The following is an 18,968-nucleotide window of genomic DNA, read 5'->3' on the forward strand; positions in this document are numbered from 1 at the left end:
TGTAGACTGCGAGGAATTGCTGGTTTCTGAGCCAGGACCAATGGGTACATATGTGTTATACATACTGCTGGCCAGTGGGCATGGCCTCGCACCGTACACTTATATTGAGGAAGGCCATGCCCATCTAATGCAAGGCTGTCCAGTGGGCATAGCCATCCAGTGGGCATGGCTTTGCTCAATACAAGGGTATTGTTAGGGACGGCGGAACGCACTAAATATTAAATAACGTAAAGTGCGTTCGCCACCCGGGGTCCACCGTGCAGAAGGTGTTAACACTGCTGCTAGATAATGGCGGACATACAATATGGCGGTATAACGCACGCGGGTTGAACGTCACCCGGGTGCGCTGAGCGATCTCTGTTTATTCACAGAGACGCCTAAGTGCTAAACACAAAAGGCTGAGCCTGTTAACATATCAGGTCTCGGAGAAGTCCACGCACGGTACATGGTCACAGGAGCTGGGCCATAGGCAGAGGGTCAGCGTCCATCTAGACCTACCGTGCGTGCGGCGTCGCTACTACGGATGCCAAGAGGAGCAGCAGACTGCAGCGTGGCGACAGACACTGCCGCTAATCGACAATGCCCGGTTGCAGGCACACTGTCGGACGCTAGCACTGTGGAGGATGTTATTGTGGCTGTAGCTTGCCACTGGCTGGCGCTGACTCTAAACCTAAGTCCCTATACACACTCGTAATATCAGAGGGAGGGGATCTTAATGAGTCATTCACAGGTACATGTATCCATCATCATTCACACAGTTAGCCACTAGAGTCTATACTCGCGCATGGCCGAGTGGCCAAGCGAACCTTTTATAGCCGGGACCTTCCAGAAGCTTCCAGATACCTGAGATAGACCAATCAGATCACGAGAAGGACCTGGGCATGTGACTCCCGATCTCCAATGGGAGATCGTCTCATGAGCATGCCCAGTAGAGCGACAGAAGGACTTAGCCTCTGGAGTGGCTTGTTGCTGAGCAGCCTGTGATGCTATTGCTGGCCCAGAGGTGGCAGCAACAGCCAGACCCACAGAGCTGGTCTGAGCAGAGCGTCTGGGACGCTGGGATTGCTGTGCAGGCTCCTGAGCGGTCGGTAGAGAATGAGAGACCGCTGAATGCAAGACTCTGGATTCCTGCTGTGCAGCTGCAGGAACCCGACACCTAACATAGAATCATAGAATCATAGAATCGTAGAGTTGGAAGGGACCTCCTGGGCCATCTGGTCCAACCCCCTGCTCAAAGCAGGATTCGCTAAATCATCCCAGTCAGATGTCTGTCCAGCCTCTGTTTGAAGACTTCCATTGAAGGAGAACTCACCACTTCTCGTGGCAGCCTGTTCCACTCATTGATCACTCTAACTGTCAAAAAGTTTTTTCTAATATCTAATCTGTGTCTCTTCCCATTCAGTTTCATCCCATTGCTTCTAGTCTTTCCTTGTGCAAATGAGAATAAAGTTGATCCTTCTACAAAGTGACAGCCCTTTAGATATTTGTAGACAGCTATTAAGTCTCCTCTCAGTCTTCTCTTTTGCAAACTAAACATTCCCAAATCCTGCAACCTTTCCTCATAAGACAGGGTTTGCAGACCGGTCACCATTCTGGTCGCTCTTTTCTGAACTTGCTCCAGTTTGTTGATGTCTTTTTTAAAATGTGGTGCCCAAAACTGGACACAATATTCCAGATGAGGTCTGACCAAAGAGGAGTAGAGGGAAATAATGACTTCACGTGATCTAGACTGTATGCTTCTGTTAATACATCCTAGAATTGCATTTGCCTTTTTTGCTGCTGCATCACACTGTTGACTCATATTCAGTCTGTGATCTATTAGTATACCCAAGTCTTTTTCACATGTGCTGTCACTTAGCCCTATTCCTCCCATTCTATATATGCTTTTTTCATTTTTATTGCCCAGATGTAGTACTTTGCATTTCTCCCTGTTAAAAACCATTCTGTTAGTTGCTGCCCACTTCTCCAGTTTATTTAAATCTTTTTGAATCCTCTCTCTCTCTTCTCTAGTATTAGCTATCCCTCCTAGCTTTGTGTCATCAGCAAATTTAATCAGTTTACCCTCAATTCCTTCATCTAAATCGTTGATAAAGATGTTGAACAATACAGGGCCCAGGACAGAGCCCTGTGGTACCCCACTTGAGACATTCTTCCAACTGGATGTGCAGCCATTTACGACCACTCTTTGGGTCCGATCACTAAGCCAGTTATGAATCCACCTAACAGTTGCCTTGTCCATTCCATACTTAGTCATTTTTTCAATAAGGATTGTATGAGAGACTTTGTCAAATGCTTTGCTGAAGTCAAGATATACTATATCTACAGCATTTCCTTGATCCACCCAATCAGTGATACCGTCATAGAAGGAAATTAAGTTAGTCTGACATGACTTATTAGTTAGAAACCCATGCTGACTCTGTTTAATCACTTCATTCTTATCCAGGTATTGACATACATGTTGTTTAATAATTTGTTCAAAGATCTTTCCTGGTATAGAAGTCAGACTCACCGGCCTATATAAAACCAGGGGAAGAGTCTTGAGGAGATCATTTGCATATTCCCAGTGCCTTCTGGGATAAGTGAAGAGTCTCCGCGAGCTCAACGATCACTGGGTTTTGGTGGTTGCAGCTGAAAAGAGGAAATTGGAAAACCAGGGGAAGAGTCTTGAGGAGATCATTTGCATATTCCCAGTGCCTTCTGGGATAAGTGAAGAGTCTCCGCGAGCTCAACGATCACTGGGTTTTGGTGGTTGCAGCTGAAAAGAGGAAATCGGAAAAACCAGGGGAAGAGTCTTGAGGAGATCATTTGCATATTCCCAGTGCCTTCTGGGATAAGTGAAGAGTCTCCGCGAGCTCAACGATCACTGGGTTTTGGTGGTTGCAGCTGAAAAGAGGAAATCGGAAAAACCAGGGGAAGAGTCTTGAGGAGATCATTTGCATATTCCCAGTGCCTTCTGGGATAAGTGAAGAGTCTCCGCGAGCTCAACGATCACTGGGTTTTGGTGGTTGCAGCTGAAAAGAGGAAATCGGAAAACCAGGGGAAGAGTCTTGAGGAGATCATTTGCATATTCCCAGTGCCTTCTGGGATAAGTGAAGAGTCTCCGCGAGCTCAACGATCACTGGGTTTTGGTGGTTGCAGCTGAAAAGAGGAAATCGGAAAACCAGGGGAAGAGTCTTGAGGAGATCATTTGCATATTCCCAGTGCCTTCTGGGATAAGTGAAGAGTCTCCGCGAGCTCAACGATCACTGGGTTTTGGTGGTTGCAGCTGAAAAGAGGAAATCGGAAAACCAGGGGAAGAGTCTTGAGGAGATCATTTGCATATTCCCAGTGCCTTCTGGGATAAGTGAAGAGTCTCCGCGAGCTCAACGATCACTGGGTTTTGGTGGTTGCAGCTGAAAAGAGGAAATCGGAAAACCAGGGGAAGAGTCTTGAGGAGATCATTTGCATATTCCCAGTGCCTTCTGGGATAAGTGAAGAGTCTCCGCGAGCTCAACGATCACTGGGTTTTGGTGGTTGCAGCTGAAAAGAGGAAATCGGAAAACCAGGGGAAGAGTCTTGAGGAGATCATTTGCATATTCCCAGTGCCTTCTGGGATAAGTGAAGAGTCTCCGCGAGCTCAACGATCACTGGGTTTTGGTGGTTGCAGCTGAAAAGAGGAAATCGGAAAAACCAGGGGAAGAGTCTTGAGGAGATCATTTGCATATTCCCAGTGCCTTCTGGGATAAGTGAAGAGTCTCCGCGAGCTCAAAGATCACTGGGTTTTGGTGGTTGCAGCTGAAAAGAGGAAATCGGAAAAACCAGGGGAAGAGTCTTGAGGAGATCATTTGCATATTCCCAGTGCCTTCTGGGATAAGTGAAGAGTCTCCGCGAGCTCAACGATCAGTGGGTTTTGGTGGTTGCAGCTGAAAAGAGGAAATCGGAAAAACCAGGGGAAGAGTCTTGAGGAGATCATTTGCATATTCCCAGTGCCTTCTGGGATAAGTGAAGAGTCTCCGCGAGCTCAACGATCACTGGGTTTTGGTGGTTGCAGCTGAAAAGAGGAAATCGGAAAACCAGGGGAAGAGTCTTGAGGAGATCATTTGCATATTCCCAGTGCCTTCTGGGATAAGTGAAGAGTCTCCGCGAGCTCAACGATCACTGGGTTTTGGTGGTTGCAGCTGAAAAGAGGAAATCGGAAAACCAGGGGAAGAGTCTTGAGGAGATCATTTGCATATTCCCAGTGCCTTCTGGGATAAGTGAAGAGTCTCCGCGAGCTCAACGATCACTGGGTTTTGGTGGTTGCAGCTGAAAAGAGGAAATCGGAAAAACCAGGGGAAGAGTCTTGAGGAGATCATTTGCATATTCCCAGTGCCTTCTGGGATAAGTGAAGAGTCTCCGCGAGCTCAACGATCACTGGGTTTTGGTGGTTGCAGCTGAAAAGAGGAAATCGGAAAACCAGGGGAAGAGTCTTGAGGAGATCATTTGCATATTCCCAGTGCCTTCTGGGATAAGTGAAGAGTCTCCGCGAGCTCAACGATCACTGGGTTTTGGTGGTTGCAGCTGAAAAGAGGAAATCGGAAAACCAGGGGAAGAGTCTTGAGGAGATCATTTGCATATTCCCAGTGCCTTCTGGGATAAGTGAAGAGTCTCCGCGAGCTCAACGATCACTGGGTTTTGGTGGTTGCAGCTGAAAAGAGGAAATCGGAAAACCAGGGGAAGAGTCTTGAGGAGATCATTTGCATATTCCCAGTGCCTTCTGGGATAAGTGAAGAGTCTCCGCGAGCTCAACGATCACTGGGTTTTGGTGGTTGCAGCTGAAAAGAGGAAATCGGAAAACCAGGGGAAGAGTCTTGAGGAGATCATTTGCATATTCCCAGTGCCTTCTGGGATAAGTGAAGAGTCTCCGCGAGCTCAACGATCACTGGGTTTTGGTGGTTGCAGCTGAAAAGAGGAAATCGGAAAAACCAGGGGAAGAGTCTTGAGGAGATCATTTGCATATTCCCAGTGCCTTCTGGGATAAGTGAAGAGTCTCCGCGAGCTCAACGATCACTGGGTTTTGGTGGTTGCAGCTGAAAAGAGGAAATCGGAAAACCAGGGGAAGAGTCTTGAGGAGATCATTTGCATATTCCCAGTGCCTTCTGGGATAAGTGAAGAGTCTCCGCGAGCTCAACGATCACTGGGTTTTGGTGGTTGCAGCTGAAAAGAGGAAATCGGAAAACCAGGGGAAGAGTCTTGAGGAGATCATTTGCATATTCCCAGTGCCTTCTGGGATAAGTGAAGAGTCTCCGCGAGCTCAACGATCACTGGGTTTTGGTGGTTGCAGCTGAAAAGAGGAAATCGGAAAAACCAGGGGAAGAGTCTTGAGGAGATCATTTGCATATTCCCAGTGCCTTCTGGGATAAGTGAAGAGTCTCCGCGAGCTCAAAGATCACTGGGTTTTGGTGGTTGCAGCTGAAAAGAGGAAATCGGAAAAACCAGGGGAAGAGTCTTGAGGAGATCATTTGCATATTCCCAGTGCCTTCTGGGATAAGTGAAGAGTCTCCGCGAGCTCAACGATCAGTGGGTTTTGGTGGTTGCAGCTGAAAAGAGGAAATCGGAAAAACCAGGGGAAGAGTCTTGAGGAGATCATTTGCATATTCCCAGTGCCTTCTGGGATAAGTGAAGAGTCTCCGCGAGCTCAACGATCACTGGGTTTTGGTGGTTGCAGCTGAAAAGAGGAAATCGGAAAACCAGGGGAAGAGTCTTGAGGAGATCATTTGCATATTCCCAGTGCCTTCTGGGATAAGTGAAGAGTCTCCGCGAGCTCAACGATCACTGGGTTTTGGTGGTTGCAGCTGAAAAGAGGAAATCGGAAAACCAGGGGAAGAGTCTTGAGGAGATCATTTGCATATTCCCAGTGCCTTCTGGGATAAGTGAAGAGTCTCCGCGAGCTCAACGATCACTGGGTTTTGGTGGTTGCAGCTGAAAAGAGGAAATCGGAAAACCAGGGGAAGAGTCTTGAGGAGATCATTTGCATATTCCCAGTGCCTTCTGGGATAAGTGAAGAGTCTCCGCGAGCTCAACGATCACTGGGTTTTGGTGGTTGCAGCTGAAAAGAGGAAATCGGAAAACCAGGGGAAGAGTCTTGAGGAGATCATTTGCATATTCCCAGTGCCTTCTGGGATAAGTGAAGAGTCTCCGCGAGCTCAACGATCACTGGGTTTTGGTGGTTGCAGCTGAAAAGAGGAAATCGGAAAAACCAGGGGAAGAGTCTTGAGGAGATCATTTGCATATTCCCAGTGCCTTCTGGGATAAGTGAAGAGTCTCCGCGAGCTCAACGATCACTGGGTTTTGGTGGTTGCAGCTGAAAAGAGGAAATCGGAAAACCAGGGGAAGAGTCTTGAGGAGATCATTTGCATATTCCCAGTGCCTTCTGGGATAAGTGAAGAGTCTCCGCGAGCTCAACAATCACTGGGTTTTGGTGGTTGCAGCTGAAAAGAGGAAATCGGAAAAACCAGGGGAAGAGTCTTGAGGAGATCATTTGCATATTCCCAGTGCCTTCTGGGATAAGTGAAGAGTCTCCGCGAGCTCAACGATCACTGGGTTTTGGTGGTTGCAGCTGAAAAGAGGAAATCGGAAAACCAGGGGAAGAGTCTTGAGGAGATCATTTGCATATTCCCAGTGCCTTCTGGGATAAGTGAAGAGTCTCCGCGAGCTCAACGATCACTGGGTTTTGGTGGTTGCAGCTGAAAAGAGGAAATCGGAAAACCAGGGGAAGAGTCTTGAGGAGATCATTTGCATATTCCCAGTGCCTTCTGGGATAAGTGAAGAGTCTCCGCGAGCTCAACGATCACTGGGTTTTGGTGGTTGCAGCTGAAAAGAGGAAATCGGAAAACCAGGGGAAGAGTCTTGAGGAGATCATTTGCATATTCCCAGTGCCTTCTGGGATAAGTGAAGAGTCTCCGCGAGCTCAACGATCACTGGGTTTTGGTGGTTGCAGCTGAAAAGAGGAAATCGGAAAACCAGGGGAAGAGTCTTGAGGAGATCATTTGCATATTCCCAGTGCCTTCTGGGATAAGTGAAGAGTCTCCGCGAGCTCAACGATCACTGGGTTTTGGTGGTTGCAGCTGAAAAGAGGAAATCGGAAAACCAGGGGAAGAGTCTTGAGGAGATCATTTGCATATTCCCAGTGCCTTCTGGGATAAGTGAAGAGTCTCCGCGAGCTCAACAATCACTGGGTTTTGGTGGTTGCAGCTGAAAAGAGGAAATCGGAAAAACCAGGGGAAGAGTCTTGAGGAGATCATTTGCATATTCCCAGTGCCTTCTGGGATAAGTGAAGAGTCTCCGCGAGCTCAACGATCACTGGGTTTTGGTGGTTGCAGCTGAAAAGAGGAAATCGGAAAACCAGGGGAAGAGTCTTGAGGAGATCATTTGCATATTCCCAGTGCCTTCTGGGATAAGTGAAGAGTCTCCGCGAGCTCAACGATCACTGGGTTTTGGTGGTTGCAGCTGAAAAGAGGAAATCGGAAAACCAGGGGAAGAGTCTTGAGGAGATCATTTGCATATTCCCAGTGCCTTCTGGGATAAGTGAAGAGTCTCCGCGAGCTCAACGATCACTGGGTTTTGGTGGTTGCAGCTGAAAAGAGGAAATCGGAAAACCAGGGGAAGAGTCTTGAGGAGATCATTTGCATATTCCCAGTGCCTTCTGGGATAAGTGAAGAGTCTCCGCGAGCTCAACAATCACTGGGTTTTGGTGGTTGCAGCTGAAAAGAGGAAATCGGAAAAACCAGGGGAAGAGTCTTGAGGAGATCATTTGCATATTCCCAGTGCCTTCTGGGATAAGTGAAGAGTCTCCGCGAGCTCAACGATCACTGGGTTTTGGTGGTTGCAGCTGAAAAGAGGAAATCGGAAAACCAGGGGAAGAGTCTTGAGGAGATCATTTGCATATTCCCAGTGCCTTCTGGGATAAGTGAAGAGTCTCCGCGAGCTCAACGATCACTGGGTTTTGGTGGTTGCAGCTGAAAAGAGGAAATCGGAAAACCAGGGGAAGAGTCTTGAGGAGATCATTTGCATATTCCCAGTGCCTTCTGGGATAAGTGAAGAGTCTCCGCGAGCTCAACGATCACTGGGTTTTGGTGGTTGCAGCTGAAAAGAGGAAATCGGAAAAACCAGGGGAAGAGTCTTGAGGAGATCATTTGCATATTCCCAGTGCCTTCTGGGATAAGTGAAGAGTCTCCGCGAGCTCAACGATCACTGGGTTTTGGTGGTTGCAGCTGAAAAGAGGAAATCGGAAAACCAGGGGAAGAGTCTTGAGGAGATCATTTGCATATTCCCAGTGCCTTCTGGGATAAGTGAAGAGTCTCCGCGAGCTCAACGATCACTGGGTTTTGGTGGTTGCAGCTGAAAAGAGGAAATCGGAAAAACCAGGGGAAGAGTCTTGAGGAGATCATTTGCATATTCCCAGTGCCTTCTGGGATAAGTGAAGAGTCTCCGCGAGCTCAACGATCACTGGGTTTTGGTGGTTGCAGCTGAAAAGAGGAAATCGGAAAACCAGGGGAAGAGTCTTGAGGAGATCATTTGCATATTCCCAGTGCCTTCTGGGATAAGTGAAGAGTCTCCGCGAGCTCAACGATCACTGGGTTTTGGTGGTTGCAGCTGAAAAGAGGAAATCGGAAAACCAGGGGAAGAGTCTTGAGGAGATCATTTGCATATTCCCAGTGCCTTCTGGGATAAGTGAAGAGTCTCCGCGAGCTCAACGATCACTGGGTTTTGGTGGTTGCAGCTGAAAAGAGGAAATCGGAAAAACCGCGCGCCTGTCGGCGCGCGAAATTTGGCTCATCTTTCATCGTTTTTAAGAAATCTCAAGATGGAAGAGGCCAGGAGCCATTTGGTGAGCTGCATTTCTTGCTACATGTTCACAGATTTACCAGTGGAAATGCCAAACTTCACATGCCACAAATGCAAGCTTGTGTCCCTGTTGGAGGAAAAGTTGCAAAATCTCGAAGAGAGGTTAGCTACGTTGAAGATCATTAAGGAAGGTGAAGAGTTCTTGGACAGAGCAGAATTATCTCTTCATGTTACAGAAAGAGAAGAAATTCGAAGTGCACCTGAAGAAACAGAGGAATGGAGACATGTGACCCAGAGAAGCAGGAGGATCAGGAGGCAGTCAGCACCCATACTGCTCAGAAACCAGTACCAGGCTCTCACGCAGGAAAACGATGAAGAAATACATCAGGATAAGACTTTGCCAACAAACAGCAACCTTGTACGCCCTCAGAGTCCTCCTGGATGGAGAAAGAAAAATGTTGTGAAGAAGAAACGGAGAGTGGTGGTCATGGGGGATTCCCTGCTGAGAGGAACAGAGGCCGCTATCTGCAGACCGGATATAACTACAAGAGAAATGTGCTGTCTTCCAGGTGCAAAAATTAAAGATGTGTCTGACAGGATATCAGGACTCTTCAGACCTACAGATGACTACCCATTCCTGCTACTACATGTGGGGACAAATGACACCGCAAGAAACGACCTGGAAATCATCTGCAGAGACTTTGAAGACTTAGGCAAGAAAGTGAAAGAACTGGGAGCGCAGGTGGTCTTCTCTTCCATCCTCCCAGTGGATGGCCATGGAACAAGGAGGTGGAATAAGATTCTGCAGGTGAACAACTGGCTACATCGATGGTGCCGTCAGCAACGATTTGGATTTCTGGATCACGGAGTGAACTACTTATACGATGGACTACTTGCTAGAGATGGGGTGCACCTTACGAAGACTGGAAAGCATGTATTTGGAAGTCGCCTTGCTACACTTGTAAGGAGAGCTTTAAACTAGAACAACATGGGAAGGGAAGCAAAAGACCAGAAAAAGCCATACACCTGACAAATGCTATTGAGAACTCTGCTATTAGAAGTGGAAAGGAAGAACAAAGACGAAAGAATCTAATTAATAAAAATATTGGAGAAAGAGAAACCAATCACAAACTAAAATGTTTCTATACTAATGCACAAAGCATGGGCAACAAACAAGGAGAATTGGAACTACTAACACAGGAAAAGAAATATGATGTAATTGGAATCACTGAAACTTGGTGGGACAATACACATGATTGGAATACAAGACTAGAAGGATACAACTTATTTGCAAGAAACAGACTTGATAAACGAGGAGGGGGTGTTGCATTGTATGTTAGAAACACGTATATCTGCACAGAGATTGAAGCTTCAGAGACTGGGAGTTCTGTGGAAACTGTTTGGGTAAGAATACAAGGACAGAACAATAAAAAGGACACCATTGTAGGCATTTACTACAGGCCGCCTGTGCAAGCCGAAGATATAGATGAACTCTTTATGCATCAGATGGCCAAGTTCTCCAAAAAATATGACATAGTTCTCATGGGAGATTTCAACTATCCAGACATTTGTTGGGAATCTCTCTCAGGCAAAACTAACAGGTCAAGGAAATTCTTATCCTCTCTTGCTGACAACTTTATCTTCCAAAAGGTAAGGGAGAAAACAAGGGGAACTGCTACCTTGGATCTAATCCTTATAAACAGGGAGGAAATGGTTGAGGAGGTAAAAGTGGCTGGGACCCTAGGAGGTAGCGACCATGCTATTTTAGAATTTTGGATAACTAGAGGTGGAAGACCTGTGAAGACTCAGATGTCAAGGTTAGATTTCAGAAAGGCAGATTTTAAGGGATTCAGAAAGAGAATTGGAGGGATCCAATGGCTGGATATCCTTAAAGACAAAAATGTCCAGGAAGGATGGGAAATCTTGAAAAATGAAATTCTCAAAGCACAGTTGTTAACAATTCCGAAAAGAGGGAAGAATAGGAAGCATTTAAGGAAACCAGGATGGATGAACACAGAACTTAAGCACATGCTAAAAAGGAAGAAAAAAATGTTTATAAAATGGAAAGAGGGAGGCATATCTAAGGAAGAATATAATGCTGTCTGCAGAACCTGCAGGGCACAAATCAGATTATCTAACAGGTATGGAGCAAGGCCATGTCCACTAGATGGGCTCTGGCTGGGACTATGCATATCGCATACATCACCACCATTCCCGGCTCAAAAACCAGCAAATCCTCGCAGCGCACAGTGTGGGGGATTCATAAGTCTGCAGTCACTCAGGGTGACTATAGACTTATCATTTTAGACCGGACAACACCTTTAATAATAGAGTATGTGATTTGAGTCCATTGTGAGAAAAGCAGAATACAAATGTTTGTTCCTGTAATATGCTAATAAATAAGGGGTGCAACAATTTTGGTTGAACAACTTTCTGCATATTTTCTACTGCATTACTGTTACATGACAAGACGTGTACTGCTGTTACAACTCACCTTACCCCTAACTTGTCATCCAAGCCTTTCCTTTGCTACATTTCACATTTCATCACTTTGTAAAGGAAAATACCATGCCATATGCCAAATTCATTAGATTCTTTAGCCAAAATTATGACTATCTTAACAGTTTAGAAAAGTGCAGTGCAAATTAAGTAAAATCTTCCAAATGTATTACATGTACCATAATTTGAGTACAAATTATTTCTGCACATGTGTGCCAGCTATTAGGTGGTATGCAGTGACAGAAATGTACTTAATATGGCTAGTGTGGGTGCCATTTTGACAAATTTGGCTAAATCAGCTACTTTTTATTTTCTAATGTTATATTTAATGTTGACATTGTTCCCATTCCCACTGGGAATATGTTACAGCAGTCAGTGAAGTATACACCCTTATTAGCTTCATGCATCATGCTGTTAACCATTTTTGGGATGGAGCGGACAGAACAGTGCTGTTACCCACCCTTTATTTTCATTAACCATTTTCTGCTGTGAGAAATCGACTTAATGTACAACGAGCATTAGAGGGAAAACAAGACGACAGCTGCCAAATCTGGAGGCACGGCAACTGAAATTCTTTAAGCTCTGAAGTTTTTAACTGTAGGTCCTTTGGCTTTGTTGACTGCTGAATAAATAAACTAGTTGATATAAGATAGTATTGTACCTTTGGGGACTTTTTTTTACTGAACCTTGGCCCCCAGTGGCAAAGAATTGCTTTAAATAACCTTTTCCAGCCAATACATCTGTTTTCATTCTTTTTCAATGACTATTCTGCGTTTCTCCTTTTTCAAACGCAAGACAAACTTTTCCTATTCTTCAAAGAGTTGTTGCTGAAATAGATATATGTTTGGTTTTCAGAACTGAAATCATTGGTGCCCATGTATACTACACATTATTTATATTTTTCATTGTTAATAACTTTTTTTAATCTATTTCTTACATGTCATTTACTATATGTCAAGTTAAAAATAAAAATAATGTTGAATAAAATATCCAAAATAAGACAATTTATAATGATCTTTCAATTGTCACAAGTACAACACAGATCGGAAAAGGTGCAATCAAAAATGAATTCCCACTATTATTCAAAATAATAATTGGGTCCTATAAAATTCCACAGCAGATATAAAGCTGTAGGTTGTGTGTAGGTAGCAGTCCCACCGGTGCCCTGGTAACCAAGAGTGCTCAAAGACCCTTCTGTCAAAATAAATCTAGTGTTAGGGCTAGTGTTAGATTTTCTAGTTTGTGTGCTGTTATTTTTACGTGATAGGCGATGGACTTATTACAATGAATTTGCCTTTTGACATTTCTATTTTCTTTTGCAGACTGATTGTACCCCATAATAAAAGAAATTTCCCTAGTTTGATCCATTTTGTAGATCAAATTCACCAATGCAATTCAATGGCTGGCACTGATAAAAAAAATCTAGATAACCCACAGATGTCATCAATGTGCTGTTTATAGTTGACATTTTAATGGAAAGGAATTTTTTTTATTAATAGAAGTGTAATGAATCGGTAAATAACAGTGGATCAAATGAGATAGCACACAAAAAAACTTATTGGAAAAAAAACTGATGTAAAAATCTTGTCTTAAATTCCAGGAGCTTTAAGTTAAATCTAAAAAGCTCCACTGTTGTTTACAACTGAAAAATCTGATTCTTTCTAACGTTTACCACTATAGACTATTGCTCTTGCTCTACAGTCTCTGCTGCCATTGTATTGAAAACTACTATACGTATCATATGACCAACCAACCAGCAGACGTAGTAGCAAACTTGAAATTGATAAATAACGTGCTATGCACGGAGCAGCAAACGTTAAGGCTATGTGCCCACGTAGCGTTTTTCAAGTGTTTTTTTCCTGAGCAGAAACGCATGCCCTTGCCAGGGAAAACGCATGCGCTTTTTGACACGCGTTTTTGACGTGATTGTCAAGCGTTTTTGCAATTACAGTGTATGTATGCGGAATCGCACGCGATTCCGCACAATTAATGAACATGCTGCGTTTTTTTCTGCAGTGAAAAAATGAAACATTAGCACAACATGTGCGTTTTCCCTTCCATTACATTAGATGCTTACGTATCATATGACCAACCAACCAGCAGACGTAGTAGCAAACTTGAAATTGATAAATAACGTGCTATGCACGGAGCAGCAAACGTTAAGGCTATGTGCCCACGTAGCGTTTTTCAAGTGTTTTTTTCCTGAGCAGAAACGCATGCCCTTGCCAGGGAAAACGCATGCGCTTTTTGACACGCGTTTTTGACGTGATTGTCAAGCGTTTTTGCAATTACAGTGTATGTATGCGGAATCGCACGCGATTCCGCACAATTAATGAACATGCTGCGTTTTTTCTGCAGTGGAAAAAACGAAACATTAGCACAACATGTGCGTTTTCCCTTCCATTACATTAGATGCTTTTCTTAAGCATTTCCGCAGCAGAAACGCTTGTCTAAAAGCTCAGCGGAAACGCTTAAAAAACGCAACGAGGGCACACAGCCTAAAGCACCACTCCAGCGTTTTTGTTATTGCAGCGATTATAAATTCAATGTCCCTACCGAAGTTTTATATGTACCTGCTGCCATCTTCACCTTCTATCGCCACCGCTTCCATTGGTCTTCAGCAGTTTGTGACCTGCCGGATCGCTCCAGTCTATGCTGGAACGAGCTAAAGGGCACTTTTCAATGTAAGCCTACGAGAACCCCATCCTGGTTTTCATAATCTTACATTGATAGCTTGTGACCGTTACGTTTAACTTCAGAACAGTCAGAAGTTGTGGTCACAAGATGGCACCATAGGATCAGAGTGGCACTGATAAGAGCTAAAGGCAGTGGCAGGTGAGTATAACATTTTGGTCAGAGACCATACATTAGAAGCACCATTTCAGCACTAAAAAAAAGTCCCATTGTAGAGGTGCTTTAAATTGCCCTTGAAGACCATTGAAAATGTTTGTAGCTTTGTTATACAATAACGTGTTAAGTGTAAAGTTATTGATTTTATATTGCTGTTTATATATTGCATTGTACACTGTATTCTTAAGTGTGTCTATCACTCTAGCAGATACTGTAACTTGTTAATGGTGACATTCAAAATCCTATAAAAAATTGCTAGGAAATGGACGAATGTGAATTAATATTATACTATCTATATTTCGTATAATATGTGGATATAGATAAAGTCAGTGTGGAAATCTCACTATGCTATGTTAAAAACCCCTAAATCACCTAGAAACAACTGTTCTAATATTGATATTTGTATTAATATAGCTTCACGAGAAAGTCTGATTTTTAGCACCCTTAGCACTTAGTTTGTATGCTTTCTAGGCAGAAAATTCAAAAGATTGCAGTTTTACCGATCGTGTAGTTATATTTCCAAATAAGGTGGCCCAGTAGAATACCATCCTGAAAGCATTATACACACATACTCTATATGTACATTAAGTGTATTGTAAATACTTTTTATTACACAATGCTTAATTTACAAGAAAAAAATAACACATTTATGGAATGCCCTATATATTGGGAAAATATATATCAAGTGCTCTCAACAGGCAAAAAAAAATACACAGATCCCATAGTTTCAATGCAATGAAATTAGCATTCTTGCTCACTCAGAGGGGGTTCAGTTATTAGATGAATATTTTTGGAACACTAAAAAGCTATGAAATCTGTGCAACTTTCAATGCTATGTCTCCGTTTCTTAAAAAAACTTTGATGTTATTGTTACGAAATATAACTTTTTTTAATACAGCGTTCATTTACAGTACTGTCTTTTTGTCTTAATTTTAATTATACTTTTTAGTAAGTTACGGAAAAGAAGTGGTAGGTAAACCTTGCTACCTATTGATTTGTGGTTTTTAATGTGTTTGTACATAATTATTAGAAAATCATTATAGTCCTATTTATACAAATCAACTTTTAGTTGTCATTACAAGAAAAGTTGTTTCTGTTGGAAATGCTTAACAAATCTATAGTTTCTTAATTCCATAATTTGATTGCAAGCTTTTTTTTGTAAATCCTGAATATCTTCCTTTATTTTTCTAGATACAGAATAACCTATGGACAGGTAACACAAGTGGAGGATCTGTGGTGACTTCCTGCATGCTGCCTCGAGAACCTTCATCTTGCATGTCCCCTTACTCCCATTCTTCCCGCACCGATTCCTCATATGCTGGCTTTACAAATCATCAGAACCAATTTAGTCATATGCCACTCAACAACTTCTTCACTGAATCATTATTATCAGGTTCTACAAATGGACATTCTTTTGAAACAAAACCGGAATTTGAAAGGCGATCATCCAGTATTGCAGTTCTTCGAATGAAAGCCAAAGAACACACAGCAAATATCTCCTGGGCTATGTAAATTAATGTTATTTCACTTTGTAATAATTAAAATGAATACACTATTTTGTAATATTTAACGATGTATAAAGGCAGTGTGAAGTTTATGTTGTTGATGTTCAACTCATGGTTGTTGCATTTTGTAAAGCTTGTAAACTATTTCATTTGTAAGAATAAATAGAAAATTCCTGAAACATTTGAGGTCACAATCATATTTTAGAGAATGTGTAAAAAGGACAAGGATATACATGTATATATTGAATTTTTAATGTGCAGTTGCAAATTTTAAAAAGAAATGGTATCATTTCGAAATACTGTTAGGTCTCATTTGTTAACCCATATTTTTTACTAAAAGTAATAAAGCAGATCTCTGCTACTGTCTTAGAACTGCTGCTAAGGATGTGCTATAAGGTTCTCTCTTGCATCATGTGAGAATGTTTTTGTAAAATCTATTTTATCTGCAGATGTGTCCTTTCTTACTGGCTCATGGTATCCTGAGATGAGTGGCATGAAATTACCACCTTGTATTACTCTTAGTTCACATTAGCGTTTGAGTCCGCAGCGTATCATCTGCATCCACAAACGCATGCAAAAACGCATGTTTACGCGGCGTTTTTAATTCTGCATCATCTTACGCTTGACGGCAAAAAAAGCTGCGTTTGCATGCGTTTTTGCATGTGTTTGTGTTGTTTATGCCATGTGTTCGATATGACATCAGACAAAAATGGGCGTGTCTCATGGAGTTTCTATTTACATTTTAAAGAACGCATGCGTACGCATGTCCTTGTGTACGCATGCGTTCCCATAGACAGTAATGCGTTTTTTGACGCACTCATCCGCATGCACATGACTGCTCATATTTGACGATTTTTTTGTCGCTTCCAAAAATGCAACATGTTGCGTTCGCCAGACCTCACCACATACCGAAAAGCAAGCAATGCGAACGGATGCAAACGCATGCCCCTGCATACACCATGTTAATGATAGGTGCGCATGATGCATATAGATTGCTGCGGATGAAACGCTGCACACACAGATACAGATGTGAAACCAACCTTAGGTGTAGTAAATAATATTTTTTTCTCAAAGCTGGTCATCTCTAAATACTTCTCAGGATTTTCCAATCCAAGAGAAAAATAAAACATGTACATCTGTACATGTAGCATTAACTGATGTGGCAGTATGTGATCAGTAAGTGGACAGGAAAAAAAATTCCAAGTGGGATGAAATACTGAAGGAGATGAAATTCTGCTATTGTTTCTTTAGCTTTCATTCTGAGGTTAAAAAAAATGATACGGAAACATTATTTTCCAGTTCAGTATGATTACGGCAATGCAAAACTTTCATAGATTTTTTTGATGAAGAGAAAAAAAAATTTGCAAGTATCTGAAAAAAGTTTTTGATTCACGTCACCGCTTTCCGAGACTCATTGTATTTTTCCATTGACAGAGCTTTGCAGGGTAAGGATTTTTTTTAATGGTGAGCTAATGGTTTTATTGATATCAATTTCAGAAACATATAACATTTTGTTGCATGTTTTAAAGGAGGAATGGTGGCAAAACCCCCAACAATTCTGGCACTTTTATTTTTTCCTCATTGCAACTTTTTTTGCATAGGATAAATAATTTTATATATTGATAGACCAGACTTTTACAAATGCTAAGATTTCAAAAAGGTTTTTTTGTTTCATTTTTTTTATTTTTATTGGGGAAATAATGGGTTATTTGAATGTTTTTTTTAAATATATTTTTAAAACTTTTTTATTAAATATTTTACTTTGTTCTTTTTTAGTCCCCTTAGGAGACCTGAACCTGTGATTGTCCAATTGTTAAACTATACACTGCAAAATCACAGTATTGCAATATATAGTAAAAATTGTGGTCCTCGTTGAAGCTAAGCATGTGACTGATCTTCCCTTGAGTATCCTGATAGCAGTGATGGGGACCTTCAGTAGAATTTCGGCTGCCAATATAACCCATTGGTGTTCAGCAACCATGTCATGAGAAGACCAATAGGAGCCAGTGTGTGCAAGACACAGCAATAGCTACATTTAACATGCCCCTCTCAAAGATTGACAGTGACATTTAAATGGTTAAGAGCAGAGATCGGATTTAGTTTGAAACAGATGAGTGTTTGCCACAATCTACTCTGTGAGGTTATGGTCATGCAGTAGTCCACTTATATTCTGCAGTTAAAGCAAGTTAATTGGATTTTTAATATATGTACAGTATTTTATACATGAAACATACAAATGTGCATGGAATAAGGAACACAATCCATAGCATGCTCATTACTGCTACCGGTTCCACATTGAAAAGCTGCAGATTAGCTTAAAGGGGTGGTCTGAAACCAAAATATTCCCAAAATGTCTCTCTATGATTGCAATAATCTAATAGCTTGCCTAATAGACTTTAATTAAAAAGGCCGTACCCTTCCCTCTTCTTGTTACCTACTTCCTATTTGATGACATTTCATTTGAGCATCCCCTGGGATACTCCAACAAGACATTTTCAGGGGGCATAGGCTGCAATCATTGTCGCAGCTTCCGCCCCCACCATGAAATGAATCGTGATCAGTGACGTTCGTTTCAGCAGCTGGGCTAGTCCCTGCTCTACTGAGCATGCGGCGATTTTTCAATTCTGATGTATGAGCTCCCTTATCACTGCAATATTCTTTACAATGTAAAAAAAAATCAGTTACAGAGGAAACAATAGGGACTTTTTAATTACAGTATATTAGACAAGGGATTAGATTATTACATTCAGTAGACATTTAGGATTACAATCAATGCTAGTTTCATACCACTGCTTAAATAGATAAAATATGGGTTATTTGCTTGAAGATCTGCTGATATATCCTTCAAAAATACAGTATTATGCCTCAGCCCTGGATTTCTGCTGCAAATTCCTTAACTAATCCATGTAAGCTTTGCTGATAGAAAATCCAACACCTGTGAACACAGTGTTAACACAGCTATACAAATTTCTCACTTGATTTGAGTTTGGTACAATGTATTAATATTGTAATATGTATCAGCCTGTGCAGCCTACAGAAAAATTGGTAGTAAAATTGATATGCAAAGGGTCTGATTCTTCAATCCCATTTTGTAAAAAAACTGGGTAAAAAAATCTTTTGAGCAGCGCTTAGAAGAAGAGGCCAAGCATTGCCTAACAAATACACTATCATTTATTCCACAAAAGTGGAAAAATGCTGGAAAATGCACTTAATTCATTAAGAAAGGAATACATTTTGGGTACCTTACACGAGTGGACCCTGGTTCAAAACTTCAGTATAAAATGCCAGTCATCATTAATTCCCCCATAA

The 18,968-nt window shown here is 42.2% G+C and overlaps 1 protein-coding gene across 1 annotated transcript in view; it reads left to right on the top strand.

The window, feature by feature from the left end:
* Positions 1–15,829, top strand: part of ALX1 (ALX homeobox 1) — a 36,509-nt gene extending 20,680 nt beyond the window's left edge. The window contains exon 4 of the mRNA XM_073556868.1: positions 15,346–15,829. Coding sequence (XP_073412969.1) covers positions 15,346–15,666 — 321 coding nt within the window. The 3' untranslated portion in view covers positions 15,667–15,829. The remainder of the gene's footprint in view (positions 1–15,345) is intronic.
* Positions 15,830–18,968: the final 3,139 nt, after the last annotated feature.

The sequence above is a fragment of the Dendrobates tinctorius genome, unplaced genomic scaffold (assembly GCF_039654945.1).
Source record: "Dendrobates tinctorius isolate UK_male_01 unplaced genomic scaffold, ASM3965494v1 ptg000241l, whole genome shotgun sequence".
In the NCBI taxonomy this organism is placed as follows: Eukaryota; Metazoa; Chordata; class Amphibia; order Anura; family Dendrobatidae; genus Dendrobates; species Dendrobates tinctorius.